The sequence below is a fragment of the Patagioenas fasciata genome, chromosome 4 (genome assembly GCF_037038585.1).
Source record: "Patagioenas fasciata isolate bPatFas1 chromosome 4, bPatFas1.hap1, whole genome shotgun sequence".
Lineage (NCBI taxonomy): Eukaryota > Metazoa > Chordata > Aves > Columbiformes > Columbidae > Patagioenas > Patagioenas fasciata.
This window is the reverse complement of record NC_092523.1, coordinates 41,319,247-41,344,536: the sequence shown is the minus strand read 5'-3', so window position 1 is coordinate 41,344,536 and position 25,290 is coordinate 41,319,247. Positions and strand designations below refer to the sequence as shown.

Genomic DNA, 25,290 nt, shown 5'->3' with positions numbered 1-25,290 from the left:
GGAGAAACCCCTCTCCCAAGACAGAATGGATATAAAGGCTTCCATGTGAACTTTTGTCCTTAAAAATATTTTTTTTATGCCCTCTATAAACCCAGAGTTGTAAGATAAAAATAAAGTTGGTACATATCCGAATATTGGAAACCTGTGAGTGAGCCTGACAGAGAACTTTCAGAAGGATTTATTGCACCACCTCAAAGTGCCATCTGCTGTAATCTACTCTGCAATCCAGTAGCTAGGTCCTTTTGAGACTTCGAGATGTACAACCATATACCTGTCTCCTGTCCTGGCCTAGACTTGGAGTTGCAGTTCCTGATGATAGCTGTTACCAGTTTAGTTCTCAAAGTTGAGGACTGCTCTGTTAGTTTTCAAAACAATGTGATTCAAAGAAAGTATCAGGAAGAAAAACATTATGAAAATGGGATAAAAAGATGAACCAATCTATTATAATCTCAACAAGCTGTGTACCTCAGGACATGAATTCTTGAATAACTTAAAATACGCTGTATGTAGTGGCACCCTTAGAGAAGATTCTGATCATCTCTGCCCACTGTTTTCTCATGCAATCACAGCGTTTTGTTTTTTAAAAGACAGTGTTCTGTAGTTGCCCGCTAAGGAACCAAATGTGTCTAGTCTTTCCTTTGAACATCTGCTTTTTGAATGTTTCTCACTGTCATTTAGCTCTCAAAGTCATCACCTTGCTGATTGTGTTCCAAGTGCCCAGAACTGAACCTGTGCGTGCCAGTGTTCTCCCAGGCAGTGCAGGCCAGGAACCTCATCTCTGCTGCAACCAATGTCTGCTTCCATTGAAATATTACTGCTTTACTGTTTGCATTTTTCCAACTGTTTTAGCATACCTATTAGAACATCTGAAAATGCATAGAAAAACCTTTGTTAAAAATATCTGGTGTTGAAAAAAATTACAAATACTGAAGCAAAACTTTTGAAAATATTTATGTACTATTAGGCCTGCTTTTCATCAAGTTGCTGAAGTGTCTCAATATCCACTTTACCTTGGTTATGATTTTTTAATTATTTACTTTTGCCATTCACTAAAAATTTGCTTTTAAGTGTTCATTCCTACATTGCTATAACTAATTATTTGGCAAAACCAAAAACTCCACATGGAAAATAAGTTTTATTCTCTGTTGTTTAAACAAACTTGATGTGTTCCCTGAAAGCATGTGTGCCCTTTAAAACACCGGGATTGCAAAACATATTTCAGATAATTGGAAAGAGGATGTAATTACAATTAAACTAATTTTTTCCTGTAATCTCATCCAAAACCTGATTTATTTATATATATATTTTTTTAACTGCCTTCTTTGTTTCTCTACTAATGGGGGCAACATAACAGACCAAATCAGTTGGACCATTTTCACTGCTGGGCTCTCTATATCTGTGGCACAGCAGCATTATCTTTCAGTGACCTACCTATGCAGAGCTTCCACCGCTGTTGTTGTCATTACAAAGGAAAACAGAGTATATAAAGTCAATAAATTAATGAGTATAGGGCAGCATCTGCTGCTAAAAAATAGCTCTGAGTTGGAGATCATTCCTTTGCAGACAAGGATTGTGCATTTTCTACCACTGGAACAAAAATTTGCTCTAGGAAGGTCTTCATGTGTTTTGCTGCATAGACTGCTGTGATAATGATTATGTCTGCATGTCATTTTTCAATCAGACATGCAATTGCTTTGTCTGGGCCCTAAGCTGAACAAAAGCTTTGCAAATGGAATTGGTGTTGTCCTGAACTAATAAACCCTGACTTACAGCCATGTGTATTCCTGTGTTCTCAAGCCAAACGTAGTGTGAGAGCAGAGCAACCTCGCCTTTGCCTGACAACCTTTTGCAGACGTACCCTGAATCTGGTCTTGTCTTCTGCCTGAGCTGGTCCAACAGCAGCTCAGTGGCAGGCGCTGTAGTAGTGTATGTACCATTGGCAGGGCCATAGATGGTCATTTGTGTTATGCTGGTGTCTGGGCACATTGCCGTGTGACTTGGCAATGAAAATAAAAAAAGCCTTAAGACAAGACACTCTGACTTGCTTTCAGCACATTCTGGGTAAACATAGGAGTGTTGGAGACACATAAACTTATTCTATATTCAACACACCATTTACAATACTGAATTTCCCCCCATTTTTTTTGAATTTTAGTCTCTCTGTAATAAATAAAAAAACATTGGGGGTGATTATGATGTAAAATAAAATAAATACTACTTGTAAAGAATTTTACAATCAGTATGTCTGCAAATAATCAGACTAAAGACAGAGAATGAGCTGAAAGTAGTAATCTTACAGGACTTTCTCCTTCCAATCAGAGGTGACCTGAACCATTTCTGTCTTCAGCCAAGAAATTCAAATGATGATGGGAACTAAAATTGTGTTGCTTTAGCCCGTTTAGGGAAAGGAGGCTTTTACTTAATTTAGCAAAAACCCAACAAAAACTTTCAACCTGTGTTCTACAGAGTGAAAAGTTGAACTGATAGGGATTTAGAGTCTCTATTGTCAACATTTAAAAAATTAATTATGTAATTTAAAAGTAAACTTCACCATTTCAATATTCTTGTTGCTGATTTAATTAAAAAGGAGAATGCAATATCTTTTTAAGTACTGAAATATGTGTTGTTGGTGGATGATTGACATTACTAGAACTGAACCAACTTTATGACAAAAAAAGTAAAAAGCAACTATTAAACGTAAATAACTGATTGTCACTTTTTTGCCCTAAACAAGCTTGTTCCCGTTTTTCTTATCTAAACAATCTCCTTTGGCCTGAGACCATAAGCAGAATTACTGTCAGAAAACATTTTCTGGGAAATGTGGATGGTTGGAATATCAAAATTAATCTTAGAGTGGAAAATATGATGATATTACCGTTTCTAATGTTGTTGCTACCAACAAAAGTGTATTGTGCCAGAATCATACATTCATATGCCATGCATTAAGCAGACAGCTTCTAAAATTTCTGCTTAAATGACCTAAATTATATATAAACAATGACACACTTGTATATAAGAAAGTATTTATATATTAAATATACAGAAAAGGTATATGTGCATATGCTGAAACTTTGTGGACATCTGGAGTGTTGAGATAAAGTTATGATTTCCAGCTGGAACATGACAATTTTAAGCAAGTCAGTCTGATGTATTTTAAGATGACAGACCACACAGTTAATTCTGATCTCAATGTCAATCAAATGTCTGTGTTGTGGACAACAAAACAAAACAAAACACAAAAATCCCAGTGCATAGTCTGGTTTGCTTCACTGCTGAACATTTTGCTTTTTTTTTTTTTTTTTTTTACTTAATTAACAGTTTTGAGTGCCCTTGCATATTAGTTTTTTTAGTATTTATTGTTCTGCTAGTGACTGTCCGCATTTCTAAAATAAATTCTCATTTCCATTTAAGCTGACAGTACTGCAACTAGCAATTCCGCATATCTGTATTCAGTATCTACTAAGATATGCCTCAGAACTTACAGTTAAGAGTAAAGCCTGGAAAAAGAAAGTGGGACTAAAGACATGGGGAACCTCAGTTCGCCATTTCCTTAGGTTACAAATGCTGCTTTGAAATCTTCTTTCCTCATTACAGAGGCATGGATGCTTCCAACACAGAAGCTGGTCCCTTGTCTCCTAGTATCTCATTAAAATCATGGCAGTAATTAGGTCTGTCTGATTGGCCTGCAGAGGGTACGGCAGAAATCAAGGCTGAAGTTGTCACTGAGTAAATAGCTGAGGCTTGTTATCGAAACAGGGCCATCGAGTGAAAGAGGCAAGAAATGAAAATAAACCTGCTTAAGAACTTCAGCACTTTTACCATTACCTACATTATCTGGATTGCTCCTTTAAAATATCCTAAACATCTTCAAATTGTCTTAGAGTTTACCATTTTTAAGAACTGAAGGTTCTGTTAACTTCTATTATGCATATACTTTTTTCCCCCTTCTTGAGCTCCAAGAATTGACTTTTGTATTAATATTTTATCTGTGAAGAGATAGACCTATTCAAGATTTGCAAATGTTTTGAACTTTCCCTGCCTTCTGACTTCCCTAGACCATAGCTCAGTGGAACTTTTACCTCCTCTCTGACCAGCACTGCATGTCTGATCATCTTTTTGTCTATTTTTCCTTCCTACAGGGACCCTATAAAAATACAGCAGCTGCAGAACCAAATTCGTCTGGAGCAAGAAAGTGTCCAGCGGCATCGTCACCAGCAGCAACCTGATCACCATCAGCACCCTCCCTCTTCTCCTTCCTTTCCTCCTCCCCCCTCCTTCCAGGAGCTTGAGGCCAGCCAGTCTGTCACCTCTCCTGTGCCAATGAGTATTCTTAACTCTCATACTTCCCCAACCATGCAGTCTTCCGGCTCCTTCAACTATGCTCGGCCTAAGCAGTTCATTGCTGCGCAGAACATCAGCCCTGCCTCGGGTTACGTGACTCCGTCTTCAGGATCATCTACTTCCAGCCTTCCTTCTCCTATGTCTCCAACTGCCTCTCAGAAACAGTTTGGGAGAGTGCCTGTTCCCCCTTTCTCTCAGCAGTTTGCTCCAGAAGGGGAGTACGCCTGGTCTCCTTCTTCTCCATCCCCTCCGCCCCCACCTCCACCTGTCTTTAGTCCAGCCGCAACATATCCAGCGTGTGATTCCTTTCCACTTCCCCCTCCCCCACCCCCTCCTCTTCCTTCACTTTCATCACCTTCCCACAGCCTGTCTCCAACTCCCAGATTTCCTAATTCCGGCCAGTCTCCAGCAGCTTTTCTCAGCTCCATGCTGCCATCCCAGCCACCGCCCGTTTCTGTCAACGCGTTAGGCCTCCCAAAAGGAGTGACGCCTCCGTAAGTATCAGCTAATGAGCTCCTTGAGTTTGACTGTACTGAAGATTTATTGCACTTGCTTCATTTTATGCTTTTCTAGGGTCCTTTGCTGTTACGTGCTGCGTGAGCGGGAGAGGTGGATGAATTATTTGCAAATGCTTCTGTGCTAGAGTTGGGATAGGGTTTTGTAACCCTCACAGAAGTGAGATTCTGGAAGACTCCTACAGTAGTTACACAAAAGAGGAAAAACTAAAACTTTAAATCGTAGTTGATGAAAACATGAAAGCAGCAGCAAAAGGCTCTGCATGCCCAGGGCGATGGAAGGAGATCCAAGAAAACCCTTCTGATGATCGTGTTCTTTTAAAGTCACATATTCAGTGATGTGCAGTCTAGGTTCCTATTACTTCTGCAAACAGAGAAATATCAAGTAAAGAGAGCATTGTTCAGAAGTCCCTATAGCTTTGTGATGCTTAAAGCATAAGGTATTGAAGTATATATCTGACAACAAAATGGTCATAATGATATATTGACTTTTGGCTAGAGGTTTTGTTCTGAGGAAGTTTGGAAAAGGCTTTAGGAGGGGATTTAGAAAAGCAGTGCATAAAAACAAACAGAATCCCTCCCCCTAATGACTCTGCGTACTTGTTTTCCCCTTTTGTCTTCTCTAAAGGCCAAAATAGTATTTTGGAGTGTGTTAGCTCCTGTCATAGATCAGTTTGTCTTTCCACTGGCACTAGACTCTCATTCCATCCTTAGAGAACAAAGATACATGATGAAGAACAAAAATGAGAATAGCCATATCCAAGGCTTATTTATAACTTTGTCCAGAAGTTTGTCTAAACATATCTACAGTATCTAGGTGACTTGCTCAGCTACATACTGTTGCGGTGGGAACTTCTGTTATTTCAGTCCAAGATACGAAAAGGAAGAGAAGGAAGAAAGCAGACAGATATAAAAGTAATAAATCACATCTATGCTTTCAAACGCGTTTCTTTATCTTGATTTCTGTCATATGGCTCATTATGGTGTTTGGCCATAAAACAGATTTAGGACAAAAATGAATAAAAAGTACAGTTTGCCCTTCCACTCATAATAGTTGTGATTTTTCCGTCTTACTGTGTCCTTTGCCTTGGCTGAGTTTCTCTGCTGATACTGACGAATGAAAGTTGCATGATTACTTTACTGACTGCTTGACAGGTAACCACAGCCCACAAAAGCCTGTAGCTACCCCAGATTTTCCAGGAAAGGCTCTGGTACATCTATATAGTTCTGGGTAAGAACTGGATTCCTTTCTGTGTGCTGTGTGGTTGACAGCAGCAGCTCAAGCCTCTGCCGTGTCCCACAAATGTTGGGAGCAGCCTCTTTCCCTCTTATGCTGTGTTCATGCACATATGTTCTTGTCTGGGGCATTAGCGGTGCTCTTCCTCATTTCCTTTGATCTTTGGACATGGAGACGGAACTCTTGCAAGGATGCTCCCCGCTTCGCCATGCCACTCACCTCCCCATGGCCAGCGGCCAGTCTGGGTGTGCACTGATGGTGGGTCTGTCCCCCTGGGACAAGGCAGCAGCCCCGGGCTCTAAGCTGAGGCTGAGGCGGTCGGCTGTTTGGCCTGCATTCCCTCAGGAAATGCACTCCAGATGGGAGCTGGATCATGTTAACCATACTGAATGGATGTGTGTATAATTTATGTATACATACATATGTGCATTTATATATCTACACACAATGATCATTTGTCATCTGAATTATAGCATTAAAAAATGGTAAAAGATGTACTGAATAATGAAAAAAAAAAAAAAACCCACACTATTTTTTATGTATCTTTGATGCCAAATTTTCCCTGGCCTCTCCTTTTTCATTTTCTGTGTAGGTTACTAATGTCTGGTGTGTCTTGCTCAGTAAATTGTTCTGTTTCCCATCATTCTCATACCATTCCTGTGCAATTCTTCCCCTTGCCTCCCATCCACTCACTGCTTTTGATCTCTTCTGCTTTGTGCTAGTTTCAGTTCTTTTTTCCCCCTCACCTTCACTTTCTGCATATTTTCCATCACCTTTTGCTCCATCGTTGCAAATCTTCTGTTCTTGAACCATTTGTCTTTCTGAGATGTTTTTGATCCACTCACTGTATCCTACAACCTTAACCTATAGTTCCCATCTCAGTACATCTCCAAGAGCCATTGATGGAAAAGGATGATACTGTTTCCTGACAGTGTGTTGTATGGGCTGGGTGCAAAAATGAACGGGAGCATTCCAAATTTTGCTTCAGCTCAGCATCTAAAACACTAGGCAAACCATTCAGCTTTTTTCTCCGCCTCTTGATCAGTCATGTAGTGGTGATATTGAGAATATGGTGGTGGGTTACTGAAAGTGAACTAAGCAGAGTTTGCCCTTCATGGAAACTCCAAATATAGTGTATGAAGTGGTAGGATTTCCACTTTAGAAGATAACTTTAAGATTTATTATTATATTTTGACCTCAGTAGAAGTAGACTTGGACCTGTCATTTCATTTAGATACTTCCACACTTTCATATCAACTGCCTCTAGAAGATAAAAAGCTCTTAAAAGTTTACCTGTCTGCTTTCAGTGTTTTCATAGCTCTTTTCTCTTCCCTTGTCTTTTTTTTTTTTTTTTTTTTTTTGTGTGTGTGTGTGTGTGTGTGTATATTTCAGGATTGGCAATTCACTGTTTATATTTTGCTTATATGGTTTTTTTACTATAGTGATTTACCCTTTTCTCTCCCAGGCATGGGTACTGTGACACTGATAGCCCAATATCTGAAAGAAAACAAAGTCATAGTCTCTTGTAATTACAAGAAAACATCGCTTGGCAGAGTAAGAAATTCTGCAGACTATTTTTAGAAGTTAGGCATCTTGATATACTGAGAAGTTTATTGAATAACTGTTCATTTTCTTCCTACATTTCAATGGCTTTTCATGACCAACAGAATCAGCACTTAATAGGCAGTATTCTCATTTTCTTCTGATTGTTTTTGTGGTAGGAGCAGAATATAGATAAAGCAATAAACATTGCAAGTGGAGACAAGTCTGGGTTTGGAGATGGTCAAAAGCAGCATTAGTGAAGATTTCCGTAAAAGGGAAGACACCCTGAAACTTAACTGCTTATATACAAATAACCAACAGAGTCTTCCTTGCTCCTCATGGAGCCAAACATTCCCTTCATCAGCTTTCTTCAGGGATTTCCTTTGCAGTGTATGTGTCATCTTTGTTTTATTTAAAAGAGAAATATATATATAAGATGGCAAATAAAACAAGTAAAAATCTCTTCCATGCCTGTACTCTGTGAGCCCATGAGCAGTAAATACCATGGTAATGTTGACATTTTCCTTAGTTCTGGACCCTGAGAATCTGTGGAGGTGACAGCATTATATAAACCAGTTCGATGAAATGAATATTCTTTCGAGTTGACAGGTTTGGAGGTACTGCACCGAGGGTTTATTTGGTTTGGATTTTTTAGAACATATAGTCTTACAGCCTCACCTGAATCATGGAAACAGCTACTTATGATTTTACTACACTTTATTTGGACATCTGAAACATGGAAAGCAGCTTTTTGTAGTTAGTACCTACTAATTTACTTTGAAATATTTTAAGCATCTATTTGCAACGATTATATGGGAAATGTTTCAGTTGAATTAAATATCTCATTGTTCCAGTAAGCTCTAGCCACTTTGTAGCTGCCAACACTTTCAGGCTGCAACTGTGGCGGTGTTAGCTGAACAAGCTTTGGGAATAACCTTTTCTTGTTGTTGTTAATGGGATAGATTTGATAAATTCATGTCTTGCCAGAGCATAGTGTTGTCAAACAGGAAGAGAAGTGCTGGTGGAACTGCATAGCTAATTAAGTACTTAAGGGAATTATAAGCGCTTGTCAGTTATTTCTGAGCTAAAACTTGGCTGCAGTAACATTGTTGGATACTGTTCTTAAAAATCTCAAGTCTTTCTTTACCTAAAAAAACCTCTATGATGGGTGGTGTATTGGACTCAGGTTAGCTTCCGGTTACAAAAGACTTGCAGGGAACAGAGTTAAAAAGCGTCAGAAACCTGGAACTGAGGGAGTTTTGTCCACAGTTAAATCTGTAGAAGCTACAGATTATCTGGTCTTCACTGTTCATAAAATTAATATACGTATATATATCCATATGAAGAGAAATAAGTATATTTATAAATTCCACGTAATCACGTATATTGGTAAGTTTACCTGAGCATTTGAGAAAACAAAATTAATCCCTATTTAGTGAAGACTTAGATAACAAGAGTATAAATCTTGCTACAAAAAGGTGTGGAGTTATCCAACGAATCTCTTTCTAAGTATAAAAACATGTATTGTCAGCTCTACATATATCCTTTGGAAAGGAACTTAAAAAAAATATAGTATTTCCTTAAGTAGATACCTTTCCTTAAAGCTGACTTTTTTCTTAAATTAGATATCTTCAGTAACATTACCTTAGTCAAAAAAATAAAAAGGAAATAAAAAAACCCACCGGACTTTGCAGGGTTGTTGAAAGAGCAAAAGTGTAGATTTACTACTTTCTGGAAAAGAATGGAAATAGAAAACATTGAAAAGCATCTTGTAAAATGTAATTAAATAAGCTGCTTTCATCACTGTAGGTAATAAATTTAATTGCTGTTTCAGTGATCTCTAGAACCTTAAATCCAAATCTTAAAGAAGATTCTGTGGGAATCATGAGGATAGCAACATCAGAGTTGCTGGTCTGTTCTTGCAGCTGTGTACTGTGACTTGTCCATTGAATTCTCTCTCAGGTAGCATGGAGGCAAATATTTTAGTAAGCCTTATGTCCCTTGAGTCAGTGAGCAGTGATGGTGACCACTGAGGAAAAGCTACACTTCTCCATCATTTTATCTGACAGCTTTCAGCAGTCTCCCCATACAGATGCCAGCTTTCATTTTAGAGTCAACTGTAATGCTGTCCTGTGCACACTGGACATTTACTTTTCCTATTTCTGTGAGTTATGTCTGTCACAACTGTATAAAATGGAGGTTACTTACAGTATGTTTGATGTGAAAATAGTGATATGTAGGAGGGAGTACCTTAGTTAAGAATTCCAACGTCAAACTGAGAAGTAAGACCAGGGTGTTTTCTTGCTTCTGAGGGAGCTCAACTCGTCTTCATATGCTGCCTATTCAGTCATACCTGGAGTTATCCCTGGATCTCAGGAAAATATATCTGAAGACAAGTGTTTCTGTAACTGGAAAAATTCCAGCAAATATTGGGTTTTGCCTTCATTCCCAATCCTAAATTTTCTTAAGTTATTGCTTCTGTCCATTAGACCATTTTTGTTTAAGGTTTCTTGATTGATTGTGTTTAACCTCCTTTTCCCATGGCTTGGATACTACTTGTGCCTGTTAGGCCAACACCTGAAAGTTTTGTTTGTGATGTCAGATCACTTCTTATTTATTTTGCTCAGAAACAGCTCATATTGGAGGCTTCGTTTTCACACAATGTAACACCTTTTTATTATGTATATGTACATGACTATCGTAAAATACGTATCCATAACAGTGTTTCAAAATATGATTAATGTATATTTGTTCCACTTGAACTTTGAAATCCAGGTTGTGCCCCAGATCTATTCAGTTAAAGTTGCTCAAAAGTAGAGATCAATTATTTAACATGGAGACACACACAGAGGAGCCAAAATAACTGACCTACTGTATCCTGACCATCATGGCATCTGGAAATATAATTTTCAACATGTTCTTTTTCTAAATGGTATTGACAGATACTTTGAAATGTTGTAAGGTGACAAGTGAACTTAACTAAGAGAATTAGTGCACACACCTCTCTGTTGGAAAGAGAGAGAAGCTATTTGTACCAATTCATTTATTTCAATACAAATTGCACTGTTGCTTTGCACCCTTTTTGGTCTTCTGAGGACTTAATTTTGTAACTTCCTTATTTTAAGCAGGTCCGAAGGCCCCGGAAATGTCTGTGAATGTAAAAGCCAGGTACAGTGCTTGATAGTCATGGAGGCCTTAATCGGTAGCATTTCATCAACTGGAGTAATGGTCAACATTTTGGAAATGATAACTTTTCTCAGTCCAGTGTAGGTTTTTCTCGTGATTCTGGCAATTACATGTATATTCTCAAGACTTCAGGACTGTGAGGTCTGTGCCAGCCTTTTCTACATTCAGGAGTAGTCAATGCTTTAGTGTTTTCTTCTTGATCATCAGTTCTAGCATAATGCTGGTAACGATCAGATAAGATGACCAGTTACAAAATAGGTGGTAGTTTTTCAATTAGTATCCACATATGTGGACATATGAGAGGCAAACGGGATTTATATATCTATGGTAACCAGTACAGCATGAGGCAGAGGGATAACTTGGTCTGGTGGGGAAGCAGCTGAAACAGAGAATGAAAAAGCTGACTTGTTCTGTGTTGTCTAATAATGAAGAACGTTAAAACTTGCTCAGAAATATATATTATTTATGTCAGTCTTGATCCTATCCAATGGTGAGGCATGACGTAGTGATTTTTTTCAACTACAGTTCCATAATCTTTTCCTGGGTGGTAGAAATAATTGAACTTTTGTCATTTTTCTTTCATTTAGTGCAAGTCAGCCTTAGTCAGGTCTGTGCCTCAGGCATTCCCTGAATTTAGATGCACGTAAGGTCACATTACTGAACAGAGCTGACTCCTGGTCTCCATAGTGTGTGTGACAAGATCAGACTAAAACAATTTTAATATGCATCTGCAGCTTCAAAGTTTGACCTATTATAGTGCTTGTAGTAACTTTGTTCTCACAGTAAGTGAAAAATGTGGTAAATGGGCAGGAATTAGCTGTATTTTTGGAAGGCTGTCATTTTAAAGGAAAAATCAAGTTACTGTTCATTACCTCAGTACCAGAGAATTGATTTGGATTTCTGTGAAACTGAGCCATATTGGCTGCAAACAGGAATTTGTTCTTGGAAGGATAACAACAGCCAGCCTGTTGCCCTTGTTTACACTGTAAAAGGTACATAGGAAAAGAAGGAATTGCATCCAGCGTGCGTTCTGTGTAATTAAAACATGAAAAGTACTGCTGGTTTGGCCTTCTTTCTAAACAAATGTTAGGGCAAAGATTCCAAACTAAGGAGACCCAAGCCAAGGTTGCAAAAACCTTTGCTGTCAAAAATCTCTGTGTGAGAATTAAGATGCCTGAGTTTTGGCAATTCTGTTGCGCCCTTTCTGACCAAAAGAATTCAGACTTGTGTGCTTTCGTCTCTGTATTCAGGCCATCAGTGGCTTAAGTGCATGTTTCAGAGATACTTAAAATCTATGTGAATTTGAGCCTGATTCTCAAAGGCTGATAGTTCCTTTGCACATTTGTGGTAGTGGTTGTGTGCTTGAGATTACTGGTGTCAGTATCTTGAAATATGCCTTCTCCAACTATCTCATGCTACCTTAATACTCAAAATATGGTCTGAAAATTGTACCAGGCAAAGAATGAATGTACAAATACACACACGTATTGGCAGAATGTTTTGATACTATTCCTGAGAAAAGATTACAAGAAAGCTGATGAGCCACTAAGGAGGACACAAATCTTAGGAACTTAATGCATCCAGGTAAGGGGAAGTAAGGATGGTAAAAAATATTTGCAAAAGCAGCTGAAGAACATTTGCTGTCAGGCTGTCTTGACATGAAAACCATCTCAAGCTAAATGAATCTGTACTTCAGAGGATAGATTTACCAAGGGCCTTCTATTTGTTGCTATTGCCTCGTAGTCTTTTTGAAATTCATCTCAAGATTGCATGTCTTAAGAGCTAATTTGGTGTGGGGGTATGTATGCAGATATGTATTTACGTACATATTGTAAAGTGTATATATGTAGAGAAAGAAAGATATTCTAACTAGTGGGTGCAAAAAGGGAATCTGCAGGAAGAATTACATTTCTTGTGCAGTTCTTTTTTTTCCCCAATTTAAAATATTCCTGAAAGAGGTTTTCTAAAGGCATTTGAAGAAATTTTGACTGATACTCCTTTTTATAGTCATATTTTTAAACTGACTGCCTCCTTGCTTAAATACTTCTTCGTGAATGTAAATAGAGAAGAATCTGTTTTTCAGGCAAGTTGCCTTGACCAGGTCTCGGATGACATTTCCACACCCACTGTGCAAAGCTCAGGATGTTCTGGCACATCACCAGAGATCTGGAAGGTTGTTAGGGAGCCTGCCGCTCCTGTTAAAAGCTACCAGGGATCCCCAGGCCATTGCTGAGATATTTGCATGCCTTGTTTTTAAATAAAATTCCCTACATGACTTGTTCCAGTGTTTACCTGTCACTGGTGAAGAGTGGACAAAGGAGAGTTCTCCATTGTTTTTGTCTAAGCTAGGCCTGTTGTTCTTCAAGTTGTTGTCTCCTCAAAGGACATGGAGAATCATTGAATGCCAGCTGTTTTCTGATGTTTTGTGTTTCATTCACCTCTATCTTCATTTGTCTCATTTCCTGACCCAATAAGCCAGACTTTGTGTGTGTGTGTGGCATAGCTTGTCACAAAAGCTATTCTTTCAAAACCATCTGACAGTTTTCGTGTTCTAAAACTTTACAATTTGCTGTATTTTTCTTGAAGGGTCGTGACAAAACTATATTCAGTGTCCCACAGCAAGGAATAAAGGAAAACTATGAAGTTTCATGTCTGATGTTAATGTGTCTGAATTATATTTCTTTTCCTTTTAAAATGATGGTGTTACTGTCCAAGTTGTAGTTTCACAGATTATTGAGAGGTGCTTAATATGTTAGTGCTAATTTTTCATTTTCATTGCTTTCATGCTTTGAACATTTTTCCTGAGTTTAATCATCATTAGACCACCTCTAGACATATTATGAAGATTATTGGAAATGACAGTTGTTACCTGCAAACGTGTTGCAACATTTGCAAGTTCAGTGTCATCGGCCAGCTGGAGAAAAGCTTTTTTTTTATTTCACTGTTCTAGTTTTTAAGGTTGAAATGCTAAGTACTGAACTTAATATACATAGACCTTTGAAAGACCTCATTGGTATATATTCTCCCAGTTTCATAGGAAAAAAAAATGGTTGCTACTCTCTGTATAACTTTTTGAGGCAGCTATGTAGCTGTTTAATAGAAATTTCAGCCGGACTCTGTTTCCCTGATTTACTGGGGAACTTACTGCAGCTCTGATGGCTCACTCAGAAGCCACAAACTGGAGTGTATCAAAGCTGCTCCTTTTCACCTATCTGCTGCCCTTTAGCCTGACAGAGAGAGGAGTGTGAGGTGGATATGATTCCCTTTTCATTTCCTTATTATCCTGCACTGTTTTGAAATTGACCGCAATATTGTTTTCTTCCATGTTGTGTGGATGTTGAACTTACTGACCTGTAATTCTCTTGTTACTCTTTCCCTTTTTGGGTGTGTTTGCTTACAGGATTTTTGTTTTCAGAGATAACGTAATGCTTCAGAAAATGTTTTCACTTGTTATTTGAAATCCACTCCAGAGCACTTAGCCCATCCCCCCCTTTTCATGCACTTTTGTGACTTTCTTGAGTAAACTGTACATTTTACCTCTACAGCCTATTGAGTGCCAGGCATCAACAGGTCTTTTTCTGCTAAGACTCCTTCTGTTTATTCAAGTCTGAAGTTTGTAAGAATGTGAAATGAAAACTGTATTTTTAATGTATCACTTGGAATTTTGCAGTAGAATGCATGTCTCCATTAGGAGCTGGCACAGGGCTGTTTCAAGGTGAAGCCAAATTTGAAATTTGCTGCCTTGAAGTTGGCTCTGTGTGTGTGTGTGTGTGTGTGTGTGTCCTTATCCAAAAAGTGACAAAACTTGGTTCCATGGCTGGATGAGGTAAGAGGCTGGAAGCTGAAGGGAAAGACTGTGAGGAGAGAGAGAGATGCCACCTCCCCACCAGCCTTCCAGCAGTTGGTCCAGGATTCCTGAAGGACATTTCCTTCCGATTCCCTTCTGATCTCTTTCTTGAAGAGACCTTACCCCTTCTTCTCAGCATTCGCTTGCCTCCCTGTAGATGGGATAGCTTTCCTGACTTCTTCCTCGAAACAAAGTAGAAGATGATTTGTTTGTTACTTGTTGATTGAGAATATCCTCAGGCAAATGCTGAGGGGATTATTCTGCTTGGTGACTGAGGTCTCCAGCTAGTGGCTGAATATTTCTAGGGCAAGGGATGTTCTCTGGCTCTTTGTGATATATTAGCAAACATCTGCTCTTCTTCTGTTGTGGTTTAATCTAAAAATGCAGTTCTTTTCACAAGAATATCACTGTTTTCCCATTTTACGTTTACTTTCAGTAACAGAATATGAAATGTTCTAGGAATTTAGACAGAAATGTTTCCAATTGTTGTCTTTTCCATCTCTTCACTTAATTCCTTTTTCGCTTTTGACAGCATATGGGTATTGTTTCATTTTAACTAATGCTAAAAGTTATCATTGAAACAACTTGTTGAAGAGTGAATTCTCTCTAACCATGTTAAAGAAACATAGTATCAAACAATATCCAAGAAAAATTCTTCTGTCCATATGATTCTTGTCGAACATTTTGGTGGTAGTAATTAGATTATTAATTTGTGTATTGGAAAAAAGTTTATCCCTCATGTGTTAGTTTGATATTTTTTTCCGTCCCTGTTAACTGTGAATTTATCGATTTGTCTGATTTGATTCTATATTTTGCAAAAGTTGTGGGCTGAGCCCTATTGAGTCAATCAAGTTAAAAAACCAAATCAACAAACGAAACTAGTATTGAATTGGTATCAGTGTTTTAAACAATAATGTGTGACTTTACTGGAGAACTGGGATGTGCTAAAAGTTTAAAATACTACTAGCAATGTTGATTTCTTCACAATTGTGTAAGAACAGCTGGGCCCATTGCTGGGCATTTCCAGCAGTAGAGCCATCATTACATTACTGAGAAGTGTTAAATATCAGCGCAGACTGGAGCAGAAGATTTCCTGTGCCATTTCAGAAAATGGGAGTGAGACAACCCGAAAGTGCAGTCGTAACTTGTAGACTAGGAATAGCTTGGCCCTGTGATTGCAAATTGTGAAAGGGTTGTCATCCCCCTGTGAAATCCTGCTGCTGAAAACTGCTTTGCAGGGATGATTTTTCTTTTTGCCAGTTTAACATGTACTCTGTGAATGGCTCTTCTTTCAGAAGCAACATTTACGTGTTGCCTTCCAGGTAGGTGTTCACAGAGATATGAAGAATAAACATGAAGTTATGTGTTGTGTATTGAAAAGCTGTAACAAGGAATTAGTTAATAAATAGTATAGGAAATTAATTATTAACTGCCCTGTCTTACATCTTTCTGGTCTTTATCCATCTTGTACTTCATAGGAGCCTTGTTTATCTTCCATGCCCACTTATCTAGTTGTGCTTTCTCTTTCATGTTTCACCTCACTTTGCTTTATTGCCATTGCTCATCAGTTTCCTCTTGGAGTGTATGGTGTTCACAGCCACCGCTACACAATCCTGAGCCCTATTTTAACTAATACACAAACATAGCATAGTTTCAACTTTGTCCTTAAACCAACCATTCAATCAGTGATGTGAGTTAGAAGGGGCAGCATAGTAAGATGCTAGACCTTAATTTCAAAGACACAATGTCATTTTCTCCACCCTATAGCAGTGATTCCAGATAAATTCCTAAATATCAATGTTTTCAGGAAAGCTTATGAATTTTCCTGTACTGTTTTGCAGGGGATTTCCTAAGAAAACAGGCAGAACTGCTAGGATAGCATCAGACGAAGAGATTCAAGGGTCAAAAGATGCTGTAATTCAGGATCTGGAAAGAAAACTTCGCTTCAAGGAAGACCTTTTGAACAACGGGCAACCGGTAAAAGAACATAAAATACCCCAGGGAACAGGAGTGGGCATCATGGGTAGTTTCTCAGATATGCTGCATGTAAAATAATTGTTATATATTATTTTAATATTTTATGTTTTTATTATTTTTAATTGCATTTCCAAAGCTGCATTTGCATAAGGAATGATAGTGTACATTTTGGCCTACCATTCATTCTCCTGATGGACAACTTTACTTGGACTTAACAAAGCAATGGAGGTCTCCGAGATGATGAATTTGTGTAAGAAACTTGTACAGTCTGTACCTCAAGGCCTTTTTCAGCCTCAGAGACCATTTAGTGTTCATCACTGGTGGGCTGGCCAGTAAGCATATGCATAGCTCTTGATCAGTCCAGTTTCATTCTATCTTTTGCCCAGCCATTGGACAAAGAGGGGAAAGAGTAGGTGGTTAAGTGGACATCAGAGTGGGACAAGGCAGTTCATGATGCGAAACAATCCATTAGAATCAGACATCATTAGATCCTGCAGTTGTGGGACTTTTTTGACCAATAGAATAAAATAACCTATACTAATAACTTACGGACTTTATCAGGAGTTAATGACCTGCTTGAGAAGTCAAGATATGAGGTAAAATGGACATATCAAGCAATGGAAATGCACAGCTGCAAAGTTCTTCATCAATTTTTGTGCATTTTAAGATATACATAAAAGATAAAATACCAAATTCTTCCTGCTCAGAGTTGATGAGAAGCAACTCTCCTAAGACTTGATTACAGTTATTAAGGCATTGATTTAAATGCCTTTGAAGCAGGAATCTCTTTTAAGACGAAAGTAATTTTTAAAATGTAGACTGGTACTCCTGTTTTGTCAATGAAATGTTTTCAAAAGCATCTGAATGCCTTGGGATACCTTTGTGTCACTGAAAGGTGGTGTGCTTCAGGTTTCTCAGGACTGTGCTCCGAAGTTCGCTAAGTTTTCTGCCATGTCAGAGGGGTGGACTACGGTGTTGTAGTTCAAGGCAGCCTGTTGAGTCAGATGATCTAATTCACAGCTGCCGGGTTCTGGTTCTCAATGAGGTCAATGGAGGGAAGTAGGGAAAACGTTCAAAGTGGCTGGGGCTTCTGTACTTACCTTTCTCCATTGACTGCACGGGGTTTGGCAGTTAAGGAGGATCACTCTCATAGTGTACAAGTTTCTGTTTTTTCAAGGGAGGTGGGCTGACCATGGCTGTCAATGCCTATTTTGGAAAGTGAGAGAGATGTTTGGCCTGGACAAATGAATGGAATGTCCTGAGAAAGCCCACATGGCCTGAGGAAAAAAAAAGAAGACCTGTGATCAGATGATGTGGGAGCTTGAACCAAGTTAAACTCTGGGTTTGCATTTGCCTTGAGGCTTTTGTATTGTAGATTCCTGTCTTCAGTGATTCCGTTTGTGTAATCATGGCTGTGGGCGCTTGGAGTGATCACAGAAGAAATTAAAGTGAAAAAAAGTTCATGACTTTCTTAGACATTTGTAACCAAGCCAACATTGGTACCTAGTTCTCATGAGTCTCAACCTGCTGGTTTAGCTACAATATCACATCTTTTAAAAATTCATTTAAATGAGCTTTTTTAAAAATGGAAGCATTAAGTAGATGTAATGTTTTACAATTTCCATTCTTTTTCCATTTTTCTGTTTAAATGAGACAATATCACCATGTAATGAGCTTGCCTTTCATTTACTGGCATTTTTTTGCAATGCTGATTTGTAAGAAAGTGTCTAAGTGCCTGAAATGTGTTATCAAAAGTAGAAGGAAAAATAATCAGATAATTGAATTGTACACTTAGAGTTTTATTTTAACTGGCATCACCTTCTGAGTGTAAATTGTCTTTTATAAGCTGTCTTCATAATTTCTGAAAGAGTTAGAAGAAATAGAAATAAAAAAGTTTAAGGAATATATTTTTCTATAAAGCTGTCATATTTTTGACAAAATAATCAAGTAGCATTTTTGGCAGAGTTTTCTCCTGTGTGGGTCTAATGTAAAAATCAAGCAGAACGACTAGGATGATTTGACATGCACTTTTTAAATGGATATGCTGATTTAAGCAGTTCCTATTGCTCATTCCTGCCCGAGTTCCTGGCAAGAGAATGGAGACAAATGGCAAAGTCAGGGCAGGGGTCGCTTAAGCCAGAAGAGCCACTTGTAATGCAAAAAAAATGCATCACAAACTGCAGTAGAAAATTTCTGTTAGAAACATATTGCTGCTCTTTTTCATTAATTTTACTTAAAGCGTTGCTTACTGTCCTAACTGCCTCATAGTTCTTACAGAGAAATAAGCACTTTTCTTTCTTCTTTTCCCTCCTCTTCATCCCCCTTTTTATTTTTTGTTCAGAAATTAACGTACGAGGAAAAAATGGCTCGTCGATTGCTGGGAGCAGACAGTGCTGCAACTGTCTTCAACATCCAGGAACCAGAAGAGGAGCCTGCTATACAGGTGCCGCAGAACTCTACACTTTCATAGGAGAATAAAAAAATTCCTTTCAGTTTTTCTTTTTTACAGGCTGTGATTGTCTACAAAAAAAAAAAAAAAAGAGTCCTACATAAGACAATAAATATACACAAGATAGACAAGATAGGACAGTTTTGATTACAGAAGTCATATGTTATATATCAGTGAAGTAAACTGGAGAATCACATGCCCATTGCTCAGTTTTTCCATAAGGTTGAGAGTTCTCAAATGTCGGCTCTCGGCTTTAAACTCTTCCGTTTATCCTATTCTGTCCTGACCTTTAAGTCTCTCAAGGCAAAAATACATCTACTATCTTGAAACCATCTTTTCTTTATGTGTGTAATGTGCACATTTTGGCTGCAGACCAAAAACACAACAGAAAGTCTGCTTGAAGGGCCAGGTACACATTCTCCGTTGTTCAGATGCCAGAGTTGCTATTTGGAAATGTGTAGCATTTGTTTGCTTATGTTACCACATAAAGTACTTTCTCCTGCTAAAAACTCTGCAAAACTGTCATGGGTTACTCTTGGTCTTCCTTCTGCCTCTTGATCTTTTTTCTGTCCTTGCAGGAAGTTCGCTCTGTTGGTGCTTCTGTAGTGAGTCCTGTGGACATTCAAAAGGTTAACGTTTTCACCTTTGTCTGTCTTGCTTTTTGGTCCATTGATTTTTTTTTTTTTTCCCTTTTCCTCTGTCATCTTTGCCCTTTCCCTTCTGCTGCCCATGGTTGATAACAAGAGGTCACATAGCATTAATAACTGGGGAGATTTGAGCTGCCCTCCCTTCAGGGTGCTAAAGTTGTTCTATAATCCTGATAGTCTGAGTGCAGGCAACTAAACTGCAGTAACGGTGTGTTCCAGTGTCTGTCTGCCGTTGTGTTAACGTACACTGATACTAACTGCCTTGCATCCAAATCAGCTGCTCTTTATATATACCACGTGTACTTCATAATTCACCTTTATGATAAGCTTTGAGGGAACAAAGAAATTAAAAATATGTTTGCAGTTTACAGAGGTATTTCACTTTTCTTCCATTTTTTACCTTTATCAAAGGTTATGATTAGTTCTTTAACCAGTCAGCAGAAAGACTAGGTGACATTCCCAGATGAGAGTTGATGATAGAGGATGAGTATGTGAAAAGAGGCTACATGTGAGATATGTGTTCTACTGTAAATAAATGGTCAAAGGTCATTTGAAAGAGTGCACAAATTTCTGCTGACTGAGGAGAGCATTGGCTAAAAAAAGATAGATCTTTTTTCTCCTGCCTCCCTCCCCCCCTCCACCTGCCCCGCTTCTGAGCTTTCTTGCATTCTGGCATTATCTTTGTTATCACTAAGATTCAAAGCAGGACTTTGGTACTGCAAAGTAGATAGACTGAACAGTTCAAGAAAGTAAACAACTGTGTATGTCACAGTAACGTCTCCCAGTATCAGAAGAGCAAATTTAAACTAGCTGTAGTGTTTTACACTGGATGAAAGTTTCCTCTCTTTTTTCTATATCTTGAATGTTTTTATGACAAAATTTGTTTTCAAGGAAGAAGTGATACTTTTGGCCAGACAGAGGGGACCGTGGCAACAGGAGTAAAGTGAAGCAACTACCATGGACTGCCAATGTTGCCATTTTATCTTTTTTTTTTTTTTTCCTCATTTTTACAGGCAACTATAAACAAAATCATTTTAGCCTTCTGATGCAGCCTCTGATACAGTTCTACACAAATAGCAGATGTGAACCATATGGTCTTCTGGCCATCTGGAAACAAAACCTACCCTAAATCTGCCTGTGCCCTCAAGGAAATATTAGTGTGTTTCTTTTGTCTTTATGAACTTCTTCAGTATACTTTTATTACTATAGGCTTTTTTAAAAAAATTGAAAGAAAGCAACCAATGACTTTCCTTCCCCTTATAAATTAGACCTTAAGATAACATGAAATACAATTTTTGCCTCATACCAGATGTCTCCGTTGTTCCATAGGGATGTTATTGGAGACAAAGATTATAGTGTTTTTCTTCAACAAGATTCAGTTTCATTTTATATGTAAAACCTTAATGGATTGTCAAAGATCAGTAGAAGAAAAAAAACCCAATACATTAGGAACACATCTTGCTAAGCAATGTGTTGAAGCTGGGCATTAATATGTACCTTTCTTGTTTGACAGGAGTATAAAGTCTCCAGCTTTGAGCAAAGATTGATCAGTGAAATTGAATACAGGCTGGAGAGATCTCCTGTGGAAGAATCAGATGATGAGGTGCAACATGGAGATGAACTTCTCGATAACAGTATATCACCGTATTTTGAGATAAAACTGAAGCATTACAAAATCTTTGAGGGAATGCCAGTCACATTTACATGCAGAGTGGCAGGAAATCCAAAGCCAAAGGTAAGAAAAGAAGGTCAACATTGCTAGAAACGCTCTGAAGAGTTTGCAATTGGTACGTTAGTCAGCCTCTGGACTCTCTGGGCTGTATCTTAGAGGAACAGCAGATATTCTCTCTTGACAAGGACTTCTAGCTGGTGTAAACTGTCAAATCTCTTTTGACATTGCTGGAATTGTTTATATTTATACTAGGCAAAAAATCCTTCTGTGAGGCATCGGCTCTTAGTACTCCCTCCTGAGACTTCACCTCAATTATTTTACCTAGAAGTAATACTTCGGCATTTTCAGAGTTACTCGCAGGGTCCATCTGTACCCCAGAGTGCAGCACGGTGCTACAAACACCCTTGTGAGCTGGCACAGTAGTCCCCAAAGCAACCTCCTTGGGTTAACACAGGCAATTAGCTCAGGCACAGCAATGTGCTTACGCAAAAACATGCCGCTTCTGCTTCAGAAGCCAGTGTGGTGCCTCTGCATTCTTCAGTGTTGCAGAGTTTATATCTACACACCCTAACAAGACTAAATTTTATTGAAAGTTAGAGGAAGGCCTAATAAAATACCATAAGCTCCCATATATCCCAACAGCAAGATGAGACATGCTGGTGAGGTTTTAATGAGCGAGCTTCTGAGAGAGGGTTGGGTTTGGGAAGCATTTCCTTTTAGCAAATGTAAATGTACCTGTTGTATGATGTCAGTAGCCTGGAAGAATGCCTTCCTTTGGTAGGTTGTGCTTAACCATTTCAAAAATTGCTTGGCAAATTGCTTGACTCATTATGCAGCAGGGAGAAGCAGTAGCTTCTTCATCTTTCTTGCCAAAGCCGTTTTCTTTCCTGTGAGGGCCTTGCAGCTCTTGCAGTGACCTCTTGTGGACAGGGGCTCTTTTCCTCTTAGGCAAGATCAAAAACGCCGTATCTCTTAGGTAGGATCTTCACAGCAGCAGCCGCATTCAAATCTCTCATCTAGTCTAAGTTTTACAGGTATTTTGAACAGAGATAGATATAAATGACTGACTTTAAATGTCCAATGATATAGGTGTACAATACTGCACAAACTGTAAAAAGAAAAAATGGTCCTCGCCAGGTAGCAGAGAAAGAACAACAGAGAACTAGAGCTGTGTCTACATGAGCAAGTAATGCAGAGCAGAAGAAGCAAATCTGTGGAATGAGAAATCCATCCCTGCATGCATTTCAGGAGGTTTTACTTCAGGCTAGCTCTAATCTCGTCCCACAGACTGATGCAGATGCAGCATATTAGATGTGTTCTTGGAGCACATTTTCTGGCTTAGTTTCATCTGAAAAGAATCCAATTATGTGCTCCAAGACCACAACACGACGTGAACCACTGCAAAGTAAGTGGGGCTGATCAGTATAGTCATATCAAAAAAGCACTCCTGCTTCAGACTGAAGGCACACACTGAGAAGATTAGCCCAGTCTGACTGAAACCAGACCCTGATGTCCAGCATTACTTTTGAGATAACCGTACAGGAGAGTCTGTTGTGCCGAAGATGGGTAGAAGACAAATGGGTTCATTGGTGCTAGAGATGCAGTGTGCTGGAGAGGGACTCTTTTTGCCTGAGGCTTATGACTAAATTGCTGGATCACCTCTTATGAGTCAGTCTTAGTCAACGTAGCCATTCCCTAATTTTCACAGTTTCCAATTAAGGTTTAGTTTCACAGTCATCTTAATCTGATGTAAGACAGATGAAAGAGGATGTCTCCTTTCCCTTACTCTCCTTGTTTTGGCATTAGGGATTGCACAGCCAAGAAACCACGCTGCTAGTAGTTCCCCTGAAGCACAGTGTTGTACAGGAGTATCTGATGTGAATGCACTCTGATTCAGATACGATGTTCTGTTTTTCTGCAATGTCAAAGCATGCACATTAAGAAGTGATTTGCCTCTTGCACCTGGGACTGTGACCCTTTATTCCATTCGCTTGCAGATGCTTTGTGCGATTTGTTAAGTTGCTTGGGATGGAACCAATTTCAGTCCTGCTGGATGACTACTTGTTATCTGGGCTTTGCAAATGTCAAATCTTCCCCTCATCCTCCGGACCATGCCAAGATAGCAGTTTTGAAATGCTCGATGGCTGAGGGCTGACCTTCTGCTGCCATTTGTTGAAGCTGGAAGTGTTGCCCCTGAATCAGTTCTTTACTTTGGCAAATGAAAAGCTGGAAATAATTTACTAACTTGACGCTCCTCCCTTCTAAGTATTCTGGCAGCTCTGCCAAGGAATGGCTTTGGGAAGGACTGTGGTGTTTCTAAAATCTGGCATTCATTACAAGGGATTTTTCTAAGCGGGGTTATTGGCTTGATTATTTTTTCCCCTGAACATGCCATGTAAATTGAATACTGATGTGCAAATTCTGTCTTCATAAATACGACTTCTAAAATCTGAGTCTACTTTTGTTATAACCTTCAGTCTTACATAAAACTGTTTTCTCATTAAAATGAGAACCTGTGGTGATACAGGAGGGACTGTGGAATACTTTTCTTTAAGGGATATTTCCCTTCAGAAATAGGACAATGCCATACAAAAGGTTGAGACTTGAATGTTGCGTAAAGCTTGTACTGCTCGTTCTTCACATGACTGAATATAATTCTTAGTGATTAAAAATGCCTGTGCTGCCCAAGATCAAAACCCCTTTTGTACTGTGTATTCCATTGTATTCCCAGTCATTACACATTGGTTTCTGAAAATCTGGTGCAAATAAAAGCAATCCAGATGCAGGATTTGGTGCTTACGTAGCTTAATGGTACATTTATTAAAAGGTATCCTAGAAAGAAAATACTTCACTGTGAGGGCCATTGTCTCCAGCAGTAGTGGTTTCACTTATTAACTCTATGTAAGATAAAGGCAATATTAGGAATTAACTACTCGTAAGTAAAAGCCAGTGATGCCAATGCTTTTAAACTTAGTGGAAGCATTGGACAACACATACATGATGTTTGGATAGCTGGTTCAGTTGATAGTTGCATGGATTTGCATGTATTTCCATGTAATAATTCCTGGCATGTCTCCTGATGTTTCTGATACGTGGATTGTTATTAAATAATTACTACTTAATGTAGTAGATTTCCAAGCAACATTATGACACATGTAAAGCATACAAGTTAAAACTCATTTTTTGCAGGTATATTGTTACCAGCATCCATTAGCATGTGTATATAAGTGATCAAATATCTTTTGCATCTCCAGTAAGTGCTCTGTCAGCAGATGAGAAGACATGACTAAATCTTTTGTTAGCACCACAGAGTCTCTGCGAGGCTGCTGACAGACAAAATGGGAAACAAGTATAACCAGCTATGAGGAAATGAAATCATTTCTAGCTGCACATAATGCTTGTTAATATAAAAACCATACACGGTAATTAATTTTTAAGGGAAATTTCCACTCATTCCCTCCAAAACATTCTCCATTATGTTTTTGTGAAATTTAAAAGCATATCCTTAACTTTTCCCCCAAGTGAGTGAATTTAGAGCTTTGAAATGTTGGCATGTATGAAGAACCTAGCAGATTAAACTCTATCAGGAATCGTGCTTTGCTTTGTCGCTTCATTTTTACTGAAAAGCCAGCACCCTTTCCTCACTGTAAGACCTAAAGGACCACCTCAACAATTAGAATGAGGAGAATCTGTGTTTTCCTCACGTGAAATAGTCGCAGCAGTCACATGACCAGGACACAGACAGTTGTTGTACTTTGTACAGCTTAACCTCAGAAAAACTCTGCAGATTTCTGCATGAGTGATTTAAGGAACACTGACCAGCGCTGAGGTTGTGAAGTAATACACGCTTCAGAAATGACAAGTAAATCATGTTCTA

General features: G+C 38.7%; 1 protein-coding gene across 9 annotated transcripts in view; it reads left to right on the top strand.

Moving 5' to 3' along the window:
• PALLD (palladin, cytoskeletal associated protein) overlaps positions 1-25,290 on the top strand; it is a 194,994-nt gene that overhangs the window by 153,330 nt on the left and 16,374 nt on the right. For 5 of the 9 annotated variants that reach the window (XM_071807712.1, XM_071807713.1, XM_065836812.2 and 2 more), the window contains 5 exons: positions 4,140-4,835; positions 16,510-16,645; positions 18,987-19,088; positions 19,673-19,723; positions 21,255-21,476. In XM_071807712.1, the coding sequence (XP_071663813.1) occupies positions 4,140-4,835; positions 16,510-16,645; positions 18,987-19,088; positions 19,673-19,723; positions 21,255-21,476 (1,207 nt within the window). The remainder of the gene's footprint in view (positions 1-4,139; positions 4,836-16,509; positions 16,646-18,986; positions 19,089-19,672; positions 19,724-21,254; positions 21,477-25,290) is intronic. The other 4 variants (XM_071807714.1, XM_071807717.1, XM_065836814.2 and 1 more) reach the window with 3 other exon arrangements.